Source organism: Aptenodytes patagonicus, chromosome 23 (assembly GCF_965638725.1).
Source record: "Aptenodytes patagonicus chromosome 23, bAptPat1.pri.cur, whole genome shotgun sequence".
Taxonomy (NCBI): Eukaryota; Metazoa; Chordata; class Aves; order Sphenisciformes; family Spheniscidae; genus Aptenodytes; species Aptenodytes patagonicus.
Genome location: NC_134971.1, coordinates 2823326 through 2841370, shown reverse-complemented (window position 1 = coordinate 2841370; position 18045 = coordinate 2823326). Strand labels below are relative to the sequence as shown.

The window sequence follows — 18045 nt, the reverse complement described above, 5'->3', positions numbered from 1 at the left end:
GGCTTTTAGGAAAAAACACGCAGGGATCCACAAAGAATGCCTATCTTGTACACATCTCCTGGGAGGAAGTAGCACTAATGGCAGCGAGTTATCACACCTTTATTACACAAATTTATCAGACACCATATAAAAAGATGACAGTCAAATTGACTTCCTCAGCAAAATAGCTTGCCCTCTACCCAGTTAGTCATCAGGACTTTGGGAAGACTATATCTGGTTGGCTGTATTCATCCCTGGGGAAAATGGATGGATTTTTGCTGATATGGGTGAACTATGGCTAATAAATCAAAAGCAGCATTGCTAAGCATGCAGAGAAGTGTTATAAACCTAGATCTTACATTCCAATAGGTCAAGCCAGCCTTTTCACCCTTCTAGATTCTTTCAAGACAACACACAAAAGATCAAAGATTTCAAAGTGTGATCACCATTGCTTAATAGAACTGACAGTGTGAACTGAACTGACGAAACTGAACCTAAATCCCTGTTTTCCATACTGAGTAAAATCTTTCCTGTTATAAGGTCTGACAACCGTCACACACACAAATCGCTAAGACCACAGAAAACTATGGAGAACATGCAGTCTTTGTACATACTGCCACACCTACTAGCACACACTCTGGTGACCTTACTTTGGTACCAGCGAGTTCTTTCATCATGAAGAGGGAATCATCAGCTCTGTCATCATCATCATCATCATAACTAGGTGAGGGAGTTCCTTCTGCCCCTTGCCGTGATAATCCTCCTCCTCCTCTGGGGTCAAATGGGTCTACTACAATTGGCTCCGTGCCTTTGATTTCACAGCGGCAAAAAGGACAACCCTGGCCTTCTGATTCCTTCAAGGAAGAGAAGAGATCTGTTACAACAGCCACTATGATGCAGAAATTAAACACATAGTTAATATACAAAGAGGTTTAAACCTGCTTTTTGGCAGGTACCTTTCAACTGAGAGGAAGACAGAAAGGCAAACTGTGCTACAAATATGGAGTATTTTCTCTCAAGTAGAAAAACAGCTTTTTAGCAAGTCCTCACATTTCTGGTCTATTCCTAGATTAAGAGATCAGGCATGTAACCAGCTTCTTCCTGTGCTGGTGAAGCTGGCACTGATGCACTGATATTACTGAACTATGAGCTTACATCCTCAGTTATGCTATCTTATCTCCATACCTGAAGGAAACTGAACAGTTTTGAGAAGAGCATATACCGCTTCTGTAAAAAAGCAACTAGCTTCACTCAGAGAGATTAACGAGAGGCAATGCCTCACCTGCCACGCAGTGAGACAGGACGTGCACATCAGATGGCCGCATGGTTCAATCTTCACATCCTTGTCATTTTCAGCACATATTTTACACAGCTGAAACGTGGAGCCCATCTCGCAATACAATTCATATTGTTCCTTGGGAAAAGACAGACAGACATGGTTGATACTGTAAAATAACAAGCATGATTAGTCATAGCTACAAGAAACCCAATGCAAGATTTACAGGAATAAATAAATTCTAAACACAAGAACACAAAGGAGAACAGAAATCTGCAAAAATTTCACTATAATTTTATGTGCTAGATACACCTGTCAAAGCTCCGAAAAAAGCGGACTTCAGGTTATCCCAGGTTTTCATTTAGGTGTCCCTAGAACAGCCTAGGAAAGCAGGGCTCAAGACATGCTGGATGGCACAAAAGAATGAATATTTGGCAGAACATTCTAAAAAAAAATCTTAAAATCTGTCAGCCCTGCATAAAGCTTTACCTAACCTTTGCAATCTCCTCTGCCCATTCCTACCATTCAAAGATTTCTGCAACTCCTGTAAAATACAATACATCAGCCTTAAAAACAAGCCTTGGGGATACCAAGTATGACAGAATTGTATAAACAGCTAAGGAGGCTGGAAATTAGAAAGAAAGCAAGCAAGTTTGATGGGATAGAATACTTTGCTCACCTGTGTAACTTTAATGTGGTCCTGAGGTGTGGGCTCACACAAGCCAGTCAAGTCAGGATTCTGATTCCGGCCATCGGGAAATAAGTAACTGTAAGCAGTTGGGGAAACAAAAGATCTCTCTCTATATGTGCATATACACACACGCATACATACACCCCCCCCCCCCCCATAGGAACACACATATAAGGTTTCTTTTGGGGATGGTGGAGGAAAGAAAGAATGAGGGTGAGAAGCGAGGGGTGGGAATTCAAGGTATTCTGAATTCAAAAGAAGTTTTGGAAGAATTTTACTATCGGACAAAAATCAAACATGTCATTCTTAAAAATAATAATAAGCTTGTTTTTCTTCCTGGCAGCAATTTTTATTTTAAACAGGATGTTACGGTCCCAGACTCCTCCTCTTAAATCATCCTATAGCGAAACTGTAATATCCAGAGTAAGAAAACTAACGCCATAATATCAGTTGCGGTGGCTCAAATTAAGGACTCGACTGGAAAAGAATCTATGACAAGGGAAACGCTGACGCACACTTATCGTCTGCTATTGCAAAGGACAGTACAGCTCTCCAGTGCAAAGGATAGCTGTCTGAGTATTCTCAAGTGCCAAAACAGTTACGTATATGAATTATTCCACTGACATCAATGGGACTGTTCACATGATTGAACTGTTTTGCTGAATCAAGGTCTAAATAAAAAGGAAGAGCTGAGAGATGTCCAAAAAGGGCTCAGTGATGTCAACAGTGATTGCTTGACCTCTGCAACATGCTGCCTCTCCTGTGAAGTAGATAATGTGTGACGAACCCAGAGGGTACGTTTTACCATTCAACTGACTTTAAGACCTCACCACAGGATTAAGATTTATAAAACAAACTCACAGTGAAAAAGGGCAAAAAACTTAATTTTGATAAAGTTACTTACAAGCCTTCCCTGAAGCCATCAATCAGTGCTTGAAAAAGAGGTTTGTTGTGGGGGATTGTCTGAAGAATGTTCCCATCTGCAGTGACATAGCCAATAGCCCACTGACCGAGTCGTGTACAACTCAATCGGAAAATATAACTAAAAAAGCACAAAGGAAAAGAAACTTCAGTTTGGACTGGAACAGACAGGAAAGATTAAATGTCAAGTAGGCAGACTTTGTCTGGCTATCTCAAGACAGCAAATAAAAACTAGTAGGAATAACTTGATGATTTATACCAGCTTTCCTCAATTTACCCCCAGGCAGATAAAAGGAGAACTTGCAATCTGATACAAAGCGAAAAAAGCATCCAAGCACTGGCCTCCAGGTGAAATTAAACCCAGAATCCAGAGCAAGAAAAGTTAGCATCCTTAAAATCATTTGTTTCAAATTAACTTTAAAAAAACCCCAACAAACAACAAAACCAACAAACAGACTACACAAGGTTTCCATTTTTAAAACCAGCACAGAACTAACAGTATAGTAACAACCTCCAGAAATGAACACTTGGCCCTTCCTGCGTAAAAAGAAATCTGTTAGCCCTGTTGCATTGGGCCAAGTTCTACCCAGGTAGGGTAGCCCAAAACTGCTCAGGTCCACAGTCCCCCCCAGAAGCATGTGTTGCCCCCCACAGCCTCTGAAGTCCACCCAGCCCGCAGCATTACCTTGCAGTCTACTCTGCCTACCATGCTGCTTTCTGCCAGCGCAAACATTGGTCAGCTCCCTTGTCTGTCTGAAGTTGGCTTCAAATGTACACACTGCTTCTGGAGGCTGCAATCTGGTCAGCTCTCCTGGCTTTATGCATATACACCAGAAAGTTACGGGTCCTATAGATACATTCCCTTATCCATGGTCCTAAACAGCCCACCGTTTAGGCTCACTCTGGCAGTGTCTGTGTCTGTGTTCTGCTTGTGCCCGAGGGAGCTGTTGTGACAATTGTGGGGGTGGGCTGGAGGTAAGTCACCTCACAGAGGATGATCTCCAAGTACAGGGCAAGCTAGGGTTTTTCACAGTTTAAATTTCTGAGGAAGGAGGACAAAGACAAAATAAAACCAATCTCCTCAGACAGTGTAGTAATCAGCGACGTTATCAAGAATGATCAAAAAAGCCACTGCTGCCAAGCACTAACCTGCCAGGTTTGTGAATGAATTTCTGAAGCCGGGCTTTCACCTCATCATACGTTAGGAATGCCATATAACCAGGATGAGTCACCGCTAGGCTATTCCAGTTCCTGAGCAAAGAGGACCATGGCTATAGAAACAACAAAGAATTATATTAACCATGCACTTCTAAAAGGTATCAACACATATAATATTCCTTAATCAAAGGGATCAGTTCTTCAGTTAAAGAAGCAGGTTTCTTATCCCACCATAAATCCAGTAGAGGAACTAAAACCTACGTTCTCATGCAGCAGCCTTAGCATTTGATTTTCTCCCTTGTCGGTGATAAAAACATCACCTAAGACAGACCTTAATCAAAACTCCTTTAATAAATGCCAAGGGAGAAGTCACTGAGGTCACAAAAAGACAGCTCAAGAATAGCTACCAATTTGTGCTGCTTCTGCAGAGACAATGACTCATTCCTGAGACAGGGATAAAGACAGGAGTTTAATAAGATTATGCACAGGACCAGAAACCATGACTAGTCTGATCTCTAACACCGACTTCCTATACAGCCTCAGGAAAGTGACCTCCCCTCTCTGTCTCAGTTTCACTGTGTGTAAGATGCTTGTGACTATTCCTTAACCACCTAATCTCACTTGGGTGTGGCAAGGATTACTGGCTAGTCTAAGATTTGAATAAATAAACCAGCACATACAGGTTAAATATTCCTTAAAATGATGCACAAAAAGTCATAAAAACAGTTTGAAAGCTCTCAATCCTGAGAAGGGCTTGGGTGTCTAAATCTCATCCAATTTTTCCAAATTTCTCAACTTGTCTAAAAGAAGATATTAGCTCTCCCTAAGTACTTTGCATCTCTTGGAAATTGCAGCAACTCTTAACTTGCTCTTTATGTACTATAGTTGGAAAAATTACTGAATGAGATCAGCTACATTGCAACACCGAACATGGGAATTTTTCATCTAGACATATCTTAATTACAACTCAACTATCACATGGGAAAAGGCAAGTCAGAGCCAAAGAAGTAAGTGTTTGCTCTTGTAAATACCCAATTGCACCATCAGAAGCTGTGGTTTTGAGTTTAGCACTATTAAAGACTGGGGGTTAGAATTTTACCTACTACTAATATCACTTCAGTAATATAGATATTTCTCATGCACAGAACACAGACATGTCCACAACATCCTGGCTGTGTCAGTTCAAAAGCTAGGAAGCCCAAATTTCCATGCTTGTGCTCCATCCTGAACAAGGCCCCCCCCCAAAAAAAAAAGTCTGACGAGAAAGAAAAGGATAAGGAAAGACAGACTGATAAACTAAGCTTCATATTTCCTGGCTTACAGAAGTTGTGTCAGAACTTCAGTCTAAAAGTGACCTTTGAAAGGGAAAAACTGATTCATGGGAGGATACTGAATGTGCCTTACAGTTGCGGTATGTATTTAGACAATTTTTTCTTCTACAACCAGAAGTATCACATACTTTTACTGCAATGTAGGGTCCTGAGTATTACTAGAGCTGTTTAGGGGATGAAGGGCAAGATGACCAAATCCCTTACAGCATAAATAATGTCATTTTAGTGTGTAAAATATAGTTTGTCCTGGGAAGAGTCTAACCTAAAGCAGTGAGACACATTTCAAGTGATTCACGTTCCTCAATTCTTACCTGAAAAAGACGTGTGAAGATATCAAATTCAAATACTGAAATGTAGTCATTGCATGTCAAGTCAATCGTTGACTTCAGGGCCATAGCTTCCAGCCCTGAACTGATTGGATGCACTTCATGCAAGGCCTGACGGAAGCTTTTCCAAGGAACGATAGTCCTGGGGAAAACCAAGCCATCTGTAAGCGTGATATGCCTGAAGACCACCACCACGTACATACCTTATACATTTTTTTTGTGAGTACGCACCTCATGATAATGGAAGAGAGCAAAATCAAAATTAGCCGCAAGAGATTTATTCATGTTATGCAAGCACGGCATTTCTTGGTACTGCAGGAAATTAGCAGCCAAATGAACTTTAGACAAATTTCTCTGCATGCAAAATTTTGGAATCTGAAGTCCAGCTCTGCTTTCTCCTTTGCCTTTCTGTGCAGTCCTATCATGTCAACACTTGTATGTACCCTGGGCTGTATACAACACCATCACTTGATAAGAATATCATAATGTTGCAGCTGGTAGATAAGGAGTTAACAGTAATAGAGGTCTAGACAGTTAAAAAAAATAAAAAAGCTGCAAACAATTCTCTAAAGAGGGATTAACTGGAGAAGTAAGATAATCAGAAGCCAGAACAGAGGCTCCTGTTTAAAGGAATATTTTCCTTCTTTTAAAATATCAAGTGGAATAGAAACATAGAAGGAACATGTCTAGCTTCAGACAACTGTGTTATTCATGAGTAAATATATTATTGCTTTTTGTTCTGACAGCTACTAATTAAACTCTTTAAGTGAAGTACCTTAGTTACCTTAGTTAGAAAGCAGTACCCAATTCCATTAACTTTAATCCTCAAACGTTGCTGTGGACACCTCTACAGCTCATTTAGTTAGCGTTTTATTAGATACAAAAATTAAACCTGACATTTCAACAGTTTCCACGCAAATACACATTGCACTTCACTTTCTCCTTCATTCTATCTTAACAAAGCCATTATGCAAACTGACAAAAGTTCAGAGAAGCCAGAAGAAAGGTGACTAAGTGATTGGAAAGACTAATTGGAGGGAAGATGAAAAGAATTTAATATAATGGCTTAGCTAAAGGACAACTAATATTGGGGGCATAGTAACCTTTGGAAGAAGAAAGCAGATTATTTTGCATAGTTCGTGGACCTTACTTACAAGTTAAGGAATTAAATTAAGGAGAGGAAAAGTTAAGCTGAATAATAGAGGGAAACTCCATGACAGTACAAGAGTCTCCTAGGGAAAGTGGGGAAAGACCCATCACTTGACACATTTAAAACAAGACAGGACAAAGAACTAGGAAATATAATGTAGGAACAATCCTGTATCTCACCCCAGAGAGTGGACCAAATGACTAGTAGCTCTCTCCCATCGCTCATTTTAACCTGACAAAGACCTTTCTGAACCGCAAAACAGAATTTTTAAAAATACACAGTGCTGTGTGCAATTTGTTCCCACATCTCTATTTTTAAACACAGTTAGAAACTTACTTTTCGCCAAAAGCCTTTCTCCAAAATTCTGCAGCATCTGCCTTGGTGATCCGGAACGTGTCTCCCTGGAAAAGGCCACTTGGGAAAATACCTTTGAGTTCTGCCAGCATATGGCTGAATATCAGGGATAACTTTGTCAGGTTACGTCTACAAAGGACCACAAAAACAAACATTTCTTTTAGAAAAGACAGACCTGGTTTAGCACTCTGAACAAAACAGAAATAGTACCTATTGCAATTCAAGAAGTATCCCAGCCTAGAAAACTCCTCTTATTTGGGACCACCTTTCAAGTATTTACCCAGCATTCAGAACACATCCGTCACACGGTACTTATCAGCAAGGTCTGTGTTTGTCAAGACATTTTCCACAATGACTACCTTTGCATAATCTCTTTGAGGCGGGCAGGTTATTTTCAAGGCAACCCCCCCCAAGGAAATGCATTCACAGAAAATGTCCAAAACCAATATTCATGCATTACCGATTAAATAACAGCATAATTGGGGCCAAAACCTCATCAGACTCCTTTTCTCTTGGGTCTGACAATTCCTTATGAGATCACATAAAACTACTGCCTTGGATCATGTAAGCTGAATGTCTTTCCAAGTCTCCAGAGGGTCCCAACACAGTAGATTTGCTCAAAGAACATCTAACCAATAATAACAGGCCCAGCTCGCAAGGGAAGGTCAAAACACCTGCAGTTTTCTTCTAAAATGGTAATAACTTACATACAAAAGCTTGACAGTTAGGGCGCTCAACTACATTGTGTTGAGTAGTTATCCAATTTGAATTACAAATTGGTACCACAAGTCCCTTCTCTGCCTGATGACACACATATATCAGGAGTGCTCTAGTCCATCAGGGTATGCCCTTTATCTAAACTGGAGAGAGAAAGTTGGAGAAGAAGAGAAGAGATATTGTCTGCTTTGGATTTAGTCAATGTGCAAAAGATTTCCAGAAATAGAAGACAGGAGGACTACTGCCTAGCAGAGAGGACACAGCAGCATTGCGAGCATTTTGGGTTACATGCTTCACAAGAAACTTGCATTGGATTGGCATCAAATCCCAGCAATACAAACTGCAGCCCAGGACTGCTTCCTAGCTTGCAGTCTTAGCAACTATGTGAAGGAGGTAAGCTCTATGTTGTAACTGTGCTATGCAGAAATAGAGCTAGCTTGGGTACCTCAAAGCATCAGTGCCTGTAGCACTACAGGAATACCAAAATAACAGTCTTCCTACTTAGGAGTCAAACAATAGCACTATGACACACTAGAGAGGTTGTCTTCTACTCGTAGATGGAAAAAAAATCTGTTCAGTAGTGGCACCTCTTTTTCTCATTCCTTTATCCAAATAAAGGATGACTCTCTTCTCCTCCACTCCATTATATTCTCCAGATGCTAGGAAAATGGAGTTCCTGAAGAGAGACAGAGATATTTCTAGGTCAGAGGCTTTTTTTCACCCCCACGTCACATGCCTGAAGGTAAAAGAAGGAACTAGTATCACGTGGGAAAGGACAACTTCTATGTCCCAACAGACTGGAGCTGCTCAGAAGACTGCATCAACCATCAAGGCATTGCACAGACTCAGTCATGACACTGAGCAACAAGTTATTTTGCAGACTGCAAAATACCGAACCATTTAGAAAGGGGCTAGAAGCATCCCCAGTCACATAGCATTTCCTTAATGCCTTGTTTTCCAAGCTCTCTCACTAAGTGTGCTACTATTGTAGTGTGCCATCTTGCTGAAGACAGCCGTGTTTGGCAGAAAACTAAGCTCCCCCCAGGTTTCAGCCTTTCACCAATTTTTAGTATTCTGGTTGGATTGGTTCTGATTTACTTCATCTTGGACATTTTTAAGATACCACAGTATCTGACAGTAGTTGTCCTCTCTTACCCTTATTTATTCAACTACATTTTAATTTGTGTCTCAGCAATGAAAGCTGCTCGAAGTGTTTATAGAAGGTGCCAGCTATACAGCAAGGGATTCTGGTTTTTGTCATTTCATACATCTGATAACAACAGGTGCTCAAGATTAACATAAGTAAAACCACCCAGATGCTCTTCTGTAGGCTGCTCCATTCAGCAGCTCTCTACTGGATGCGTTACACATTCAAACCGTGTGTAGTTTAAAGCAGCTATACAATTTGGCTGTTTGATTCTATAAACACCGACTGAAAAGCTTTGTTGTTCACCACTCTTTGTCAGTTAACTAGCCTCCACAGAGGGGCTGTCAGAAAGTCCCCTTGCCTTACTAGTGTATCACAATTTCCAGTCATCTTGCTTTTGCAGTTTTGTTATACCTTTGCAGTGCTACTGTAATTCCTTGTCTTCTGCTTTTAGGAAGGTTTATTCAGCACATCTTAAAAAAACCACAACTATACAGGATTCCGTGTGTAGGAAAAACTAAGCTGTATCAGAACAGCAAAGTAGTGGCTTCCTATGTGATCACAATCACATTTATGAAGATCAGTGGCTCAGGCCCTAGATATACGGATACACAAAGAAGCTGCAGCAGTACAAAACCAGGCTGTTGCCTTATCAGTAGTATCTGTTTGTGCACTTCCCCACCCTGGTGTAATGTTATGTAATTCAAAGTTGTGTATTCCTCTTTCCAGTAGCAGATAAGCAACTTTGCATTCACCAGGGGAAGGGTCAGATTCTGAGACACAGCCACTGGCTAATCCTACAGAGGAGATGATTTAACTGTACACTCACACCCCAGCTCCCTTCCTCCCTCCAGGGGGTAGGTTCCCACCATATCCCTGTAATGCCTTTGGCTGACAAACACTAGAAAAATTGCAAGTCAGAGGTTCTAGCTGCAGAGCTTGTTCCCCAAGCCATCTTCCGAAAGTCCTCATTTCCATAAAACGACAGAAAAGATGACAGTTTATGGCAGTGCAAAGGGGGAAAAAAAAAAGCAAACACCATGCTATTATGAATCATTTAATCCATCTGCAACTCAAGCAAAAAAAAGATGGTATTTGTTTTTACTAAGTTTATAAAAATGGAGGCTTGAGCAAAAAATGCTAATTATTTTGTTACACTAATGAGGAAGTAATTCTGAATCATTTCCTTGAAGGGTTAGCATGCGATATTTGTGTGCAATCTTAGCAGGTAAAGTGGCATCTCACAGCAATACATTACTGCCAAGTGACTTCCAGAAAGCTAGCAATCCTAAAGCTGTTTAGGTATACGGCACAAGCTAGCACTGACTTGATAGCACTCTTAACACTTGAAAAATCATGTCCTATTTGTGAAAAAATTCTAAGCATGCTTGAAACCAACATATGCAGTATCTGGTAGATGGAAGGAAAGTCATTTCAGGCATATACTCTCCTATTGCTGCCCAGCACAGTGTGAAAATTTGGGTATGACCAGGCAAGCACACTCATGCATTTCTGACCCTCAAACAAGAAGCTAAGTGAACAAGTGCACGGTTTAAACAAAGCAACAGTTAATACTGCAAGAAGACAAGGTATATTCCTGTGTCCAGTTGCTTACGGCTTCTGCCTAAGAGCCTTCTCCCTTAGCTGAGTTTCAGGAAGCGCTTGCACTCAGCTGAGCACATCATTTCAGCGAGAGAAGGAAAAACTTCTGCAGGGTTAAGGATGGATAAACAAATGATTTTACACACACAAGCACATATTGAGGGACTCTGTTTCCAAAAAAGTTTCTAATACCTGAACATTTTCAATTCTTAGGGTTATCATCATTTTTTACAAACATTCAGCTGCATCTTAGGTAAATAACAGGAAACACAGGAAGTGAACATAAAGAGCAGCAAACTGCAGAACATTTTATGCTAGTAACTAGCTTCTACATACAGCAACTAGTTACCAGTCCTGTGCTAAAAGGACAAACATTTTCTTTCAGGAGTACACTCCTTTATTTGAACAAGCCAAGTTACACATTTGTAAATTAATACAGACCAAATAAATGCTTGCAATTACAGTGAACATTTTTTATTGGCATATCAAAGTGTAGTGATTATGACTGTATTTTATTTTTAGTAACATCAGCAACTGTCCTCATCACCATTGCTTCAACTAAACAGAAGCAAGAGTTCTCCCAGAAAAAGGGTAATATTTTCAAAGAACACTTAAGTGACTTAGACCAGAGATTCCCAAACATTTTTGGCCACAGACCTCCAGCAACCTTCCATGTTTCTTATAGACTAGGATGGCCCTCTTTCAAACTTGTAGCTAAACACAAATACTGTTATCAAGAGTTGCACCAGAGGTATGCCAACCACAGTTTGGGAATCACTGACTTAGGCACCTAAATCCCATTGACAGTCAGTAGAATTTAAACACCTGTCATATAAGCACTTTTGAAAACATTACCCAGGGACCGCAAGCCACATCAGTTTGCAACTGAGCTGAAGGCAACACCTGTACCAACCTCAAATGAAAAACTACAGCATGTTTCTGTTCAGTAGTTAGGTCCAGAGACAGAGCAAGAGCTACAGTTTAGGTAGGATTTCATGTTCCTGAGAGTGCTTTCACACATACATGCACAGTATTCAGCTTATTATTGTTAGACAGTGAATCAACCACATATGGAAAAAGTGAAAGCTTAGAAAGCCAAATATTTTTCCACTCTATACAGTAACCAAATATTTTACTAAGAAACATCTCCAGTTCTAGCATGGAGGCATTATTCCTTCCATACACACAGTGTTAACAGAGAACCGTTTCTTTAACAACCCAGAAACATCACCAGAGCCTGTTTAGCTGCAGTTACACTAGCCTGTAAAATTGCACTACCTTGACACTGACAGGGCTCTAAAGGTGCAGGACTCAAGCAACCATTTTGGGGAACAAAAACCAGCATGAAGCAAGGACTGTTTCTTCAATTACCCAGTGCTTATTAATCAGCTGGCTCCCCAAGGCCAGGCCAGGCCTGCCGGCGGCTCTGCAGGCTGAACAGGCATCTTCCTTCGTCCTCCCTCCTCCGTGCCCCCTCCACTGTGGTTGTGCTGCTTCCTTCCTGCTTCATGACTGGTTTTGCTCCGCGCATCTTAGCGGAAGTCAAAAGGTCAAGCAGGCACTTCCATTTGCACCGCAGTTCTTTGCTGCGGCCCCTCCGCAGGCCGGGCCCCAGCTGGGTTTTCTGGTGCTGCTGCCTCCCCCAGACCTAGGGCAGATTTTTCTTTTCCAGTTTCCTGTTTGCTGGACAAAAATGTTTTTCCACCGTATGGGCTCAAAACCATTAACAGCAGAGGACTGTTTTAATCAGAGCGTTGCCTCTTTCAGTTACGTCGATACAATTAGTTAAATTAATTCAAGTTACAAAGTCATACAGCACCTAATGCACTTCATGACTAAAATGCCTTTCTTACCTCAAGGCAATGTTAAGATAGTACTACCATTTCTGCCACTGCCAGCCAGAATTTTTTCATTTTCTTCCAATATTTCTCAACTACTTCACAGCTAACCAACTGACACAGTATAATTTTGTTCCTCACACATAGCAAAGAGACTGCTCCACTGGATGATTTAGTCACAATATTGTGCTCACATGCTACAATTTGACATCCACATAGTGTCACGTCTGTAAAGCTCATTCTGTTGAAAGCATGCTACAAACACCACTGTACGGAGGAATTAAGAGCTGTAACACAAGACAACCAACTACAAAATGCTTCAATTCTCTGAAGTTATTGTGTATATTTCTTATTTATGACTGAACCTTGAAAGGGATTTTTGTACTTGCACTCCCACTGACTTCAGTTACACTCGTGAACACTGAGTTTTCACAAATAATGTTCAGCCTCTCTAAGAATAGGCTGCGTTTAACAAAGATTCTTCACAGGAAGCTAAGACAAACACAGCCACACCTCCACCTCGGCCCCAAAACAAAATTAAGCTGAACGTGACTCAACTGACTTCATCACAACATACTTCTGAGAAAATGCTCTGTTTCATAAAGTCAGCGCCAAACTGGCTAAAATTACATATCAACAATGAAGATTCAAGAGGGTAAAAAGAATCCAAATCAGAGGACCTAAGTTACTGTAAAACCATCCTATTCAAAACTCAAGAGAAGGCTCTCTCTACAGGTCAATTTAGCTGTTTAAAGAGGCATAACCCAAAAATGCAGCTCACAACAAGAATGTAATCTCAGTACACTGGAGGAATGACCACAGAGCACTCTTTAAAAAGTATACCAATTTATTCTAATGGAAAATTAAAAGAAAAACCATTACAGAGAATGTGGGAGTGTCTGACACCTTAGCACTAAACTCATTGACTGAAAGTCAGAGGCTCCTATAACAGATCATGTGGTTTCCAATTGCTTCTGTCCTCACAGAATTGCAGAATTAACACGTTCACCCAGGACAACTCAGATGCACCACTTAGTTTCTTCAGAAATTCTACGTTTATTTGGTGAAAGAGTTACAATTGGTGGCTTAGAAATGAGACGATTGCCCAGTTAAACTGAGGGAAAATGCACTCTAATCGTTGTACTATCATTCACTGCTACTACTGAAAACTTGGTTTTTCTGTTTTGTTGTTTTTTTAAAACAACTCACAGTCCAAAATGGCTTCTGTGGTATCGCAGTCTTATGCCTCCAGTGGTTCTCCATGTAAGTTTATGACATGCAGAGCTGCAAGCACACCATAATTATTTCACTAGTTGAGCAATTAATGCTTGCTTTTCTGTAAATCACACCTCAACAACTCTTGGATAAGACTTCCTTCAGGACTTTGACAGTCTTCTGAATATAAGATCATATTAAATTTTCTGAGGCAAAAAAGAGAAAGTTTTTTACCTCATTTTACAGGTGAGGCAGCTGAAGGACAGAAAGAAAAAGTGCTGGAAGCTAGAATTACAACTGGGGGAATTTCTAATTCCTTATCACACGCTCATTATTGCAGAATACTATCCACTTACTAAGTACTAATGCAAGAAATTATAACTAAGGAAATACAAGTTTCCTACCCTCTCACTTGTGGAGTTACTTTGGAATTACGCACCACCAGATGATGTTTAGGTGACAGGGTCAGCATCCACTACAGGTAAATGCAAGCTCCGGTACTTAAGAAAAAACCAAAACCAAACCAAAACACAGTTCTTGCATCCTGCGAACAGCCAAACATTATTTTTTCCTGCAACTACTTTACTTCTTACAATTGGATATTTTGAAGATTTAAGAGCTAAAAAAACCCCAGCTCTTTTAACGAGTCTCCAACAAGTAAAATGCACCTTTCAGAAACCACAAAGGTGTGAGGTTATCATATAACACATGCTTTTCAGATGTTACAGCCTACGCACCAGACATGAGCAGTTAGACCCAATTTCAGCAGATAGGTGGCTGTGCCTGGTTCCAGAAAGAACTGTATCTTACATCCTACTACCACACCAGCAAGAAGTTTTCTGCATGCTCTTCATGTTAACATAAAACTCCAGCCTATGCACATAAGCAGTAAGTGGAAATGTTTGAGGTGATCCCAAGACGTCCTTTATAACTGAGACAGCTTCAGAGTCCTCTACACACAGTAATCAGTTTCAAAAATAGAAACAGCGGAACTACTTTCAACAAAACTTGCAACACAGGAAGTGAACGAAATTCCATTTAACTATTACTGGCTCAACAGAAGTCACCTTACAAAGTTATGCTGGGCCACTGCTCTAACATTTACAGTACTTCCACAGGACAACTAATATAGCAGACTTACAGCAAACCAGACATTTTAGAATCAGCAAATTAATTGCTTGTACTATAGAATTTTACAGCATCAGCTAATGCTACATTGATCATCCCGGCACCCTTTGGTAAAAAGGAAACAAACACATAACATGTTTATCACCTCTTGTTAATACGAGGTTCGGCTCCAAACATACTTTTCCATTTAAAGAACTACAGGCTTCACTGTTTCATTCTTTGTAGAGCTATAAAACCAGCTAGTTAATGCTGCAACTTCAAGACTTCACTTACTGTAACAGCAAAATGGGAACAGGAACACATAAACCACAGGACTAGATATTTCTGTCCATTCTTGGTGCAGTCCCAGTTCCATTAAATAGTCTCAACAGCAGGCTTGAATAACCTGAATGCAGGGTAGCACTGTCACCTCCTCTGTGGAGGAGCTGGTCTGCATTGGGGGATGCCGCAGGTGCCAGCGTGCCTGGCTAAGGATGTCAGCTCCCGCACAGAACACACATCTAACTGCATCTGGAAGCTGAACTGCCACATTCGTAAGACATTGCACCTGAGCTGTCCCCCACAAAGCCAAATCAGAAACGACTGCAACCACTACATTAGACTCTTACTCTATTTAATATCTGCAACAAATCTGTGTACAAGTTGTGACTGCTGTGAAGCTTCCCCTCTACTCCGTCCCCCTTTTTTACCAATTAATTATGTCTACGTCCAAAAATGCAATAGTTAACTAGTGAAAGGCATTCTCTGCATGCAGTATTTCTTTCCATTCTAATTTTTTTTAAATGGCACCAACTGTAGCTTTAAAGGAGCAAGAAATTCTATAGGCTAATTCCTTTATCAGTGCTTTAGATATTAGAGGACAGAAACATTACACAAAACATACATGCTTCCTTACAGTCTTCTGAATCCTGGCACTTTTCAACTAACATATATATATACACACACACATTTAAATACCTTGAGTTCTGTGAGTAGAGCATGCCAACCAGTTTAAAGTGTCATGCAAAATATACTGCAGGCCACAAATGACCAGAAAACTTTGGCATACTCGTATCGTTATGCAAATGGATGTGACTGATCTGAAGCAGAAAGGACAACACAGTCCAGTGTGCTGACCAGAAGCACCAACCTACTGACCTTTGAAGGATCTGGACTTATTATTCTAGGCACAAATGCCAGTGTTATATTTTTAACAGGTTAGATTTCTTTCAATGTTAAGAGGGTAAAAATCCACTTATTTTTCTGGATTTAAATATTATAGAAAGCACTGTAAAGAGAATAATTCATTTGATATGATTAATGGTCTTTAAAGAGCTCAACGTAAATTCAGAGGATTGACAAGATAAAGGATAACCTCTCACCTAGGTAACATTAATTCTTTTACCAGATTCAAGGGACTACACAGCAAAACTTACTGCTCATAACAACACTACTCATTATACTTACATTCTGGCTCTCTGCATTGGAGTCAAAATTTATATTTCAGAGGCTACTTGCTACAGTTAAAGGGAAAAACAAAGCACAAAAGCCCTGTTTCCAAATCAAGGAAGACTCCATATTTCACGCTTGATCTTCATCCGCCTCAAAACTAATATCTTGGGTATATGACGCCACTGGGGGATATCTCGGCAGAAGGATCTGTAAGTTCTATCGCTTCATCCACTCGCATCCTGTCAAAATACTAAACCCAAGATATTTTGCAACATACATACTCCAGTACAACATACAACTCTGGCATATGTTTGCTTTTCAAGCTTCAGACTCCAGGATTGCAGCTAATGGCAGTACTTGCCCAGCCTGTAGCTGTCCTGCTGAGTAATTTGGTAACAGATCTCCATTTTTCCCCTCACACCATACTCACTTACCATGACCAACTTATCCTCTACAATAATTTTACAGTCCTTTCTACAGGTGGGTAGCAGTCAGGAAGTCGCATTACCTGAGCCAGCTGTGGGTGGCACATAATTGAGTGCCATCTGGTCCACCTTCCAGGGATGGAAACAGGGCAAAGCCAGCAAGTTCACAAACTACCACCACAGAAGGTATTGCTTCAAACTGTTGGGAAGCAGCTGGCCTAATCTTGTTCAGTACCTTCTAGCAAGCCGAGTTTTTTTTTCCAACACTATCTTATAGTTCAGAAAAACTTTCATGCACCAAAACACAATCCATTTTCTGGCTGAAAGGGCCATGACTGCAGACTTCTTCAAATCAACGGAAATCCAAAACATGGCATCTTGGCCCTTAATACACAAGCCAAGCACCCAAGAAACATGGTACAGTTGCAAAGTAGCAGTAACACATTTTTGCCAGCATCAAGAAATCTATCCACACTTTAAATGATAATTACTACAAACAAAATAGCACTTCCATCCACAACATCAAGTCCACAGAGTTAGTCTTCCATAAAACTCTACAATTTTATAGGCTCTTAGAGCAAAGAAGAATAAAAATCTTACTTCCTTATTATGCAATAATCTGAAAGATTACATTTGCCCATAAATTGATTTTCAAGACAGTGCTCCAATTTTTGAGGGAAAGAAAAGTAAAATAAGTGCAATCTTATGCCAATTATGCTAAGTGTTACTTAAGTTCCACAACTATCACCTAAACTAGCAATTTAAAGCCAAATTAAAAAGAAATAATTCACATTCCTCTCTCCAACAACATTTAAATGATAATGAATTTCTTCTTGGGTAATAAGCAGTTAGATAGTGTTCATATGCTGGAGTCTGGCAAGGAAACCTTTCTTGTGGTCAGCTTTGGAGCCTGTTCTTTAAGATGTTCTAATTTAAATGCAGATGTAGACTTCACACTAGTGGGTTTTGTTAAAAAAAGTTTTAGCTGTATTAGAAGGAAGTGACAGAAGGAGGACTCGCACACACCATGCACCATTTGAGTGCCATATTTTATACTCTCTCTTTTTCACTGGACAGGAGTGTGTGCAAGCACTCTAAAATACGAGATTAGAGCACTAACCCCCCCCTCCCCTCAGAGGGCTTTTCTCGTTCATGGCTTAGCACAAGTGTTTTTCAACTTCTTCCTCTTTAAAATCCAATTTTTTTTTTCCAAGTCATTCTTCATGCATTTCCTTCCCCTTTAGAGATATGCATGGTCATTTCCAGTATACATTAAATATTGGTAGCTTTTTCCTGTATAAATTAGTAAGTCTTCACATTGGAGCTAGAGAAGAATATGAAATCCTGCTGAGCCAG

General features: G+C 40.3%; 1 protein-coding gene across 1 annotated transcript in view; it reads right to left on the bottom strand.

The window, feature by feature from the left end:
• The window catches only part of CBL (Cbl proto-oncogene), a 45186-nt gene that overhangs the window by 12834 nt on the left and 14307 nt on the right, over positions 1-18045 (bottom strand). Inside the window, exons 3-9 of the mRNA XM_076358446.1 lie at positions 7169-7315; positions 5668-5824; positions 4017-4138; positions 2851-2988; positions 1935-2022; positions 1262-1393; positions 630-833 (exon numbers count right to left, since the gene is read on the bottom strand). Of these exons, the coding sequence (XP_076214561.1) occupies positions 630-833; positions 1262-1393; positions 1935-2022; positions 2851-2988; positions 4017-4138; positions 5668-5824; positions 7169-7315 (988 nt within the window). The remainder of the gene's footprint in view (positions 1-629; positions 834-1261; positions 1394-1934; positions 2023-2850; positions 2989-4016; positions 4139-5667; positions 5825-7168; positions 7316-18045) is intronic.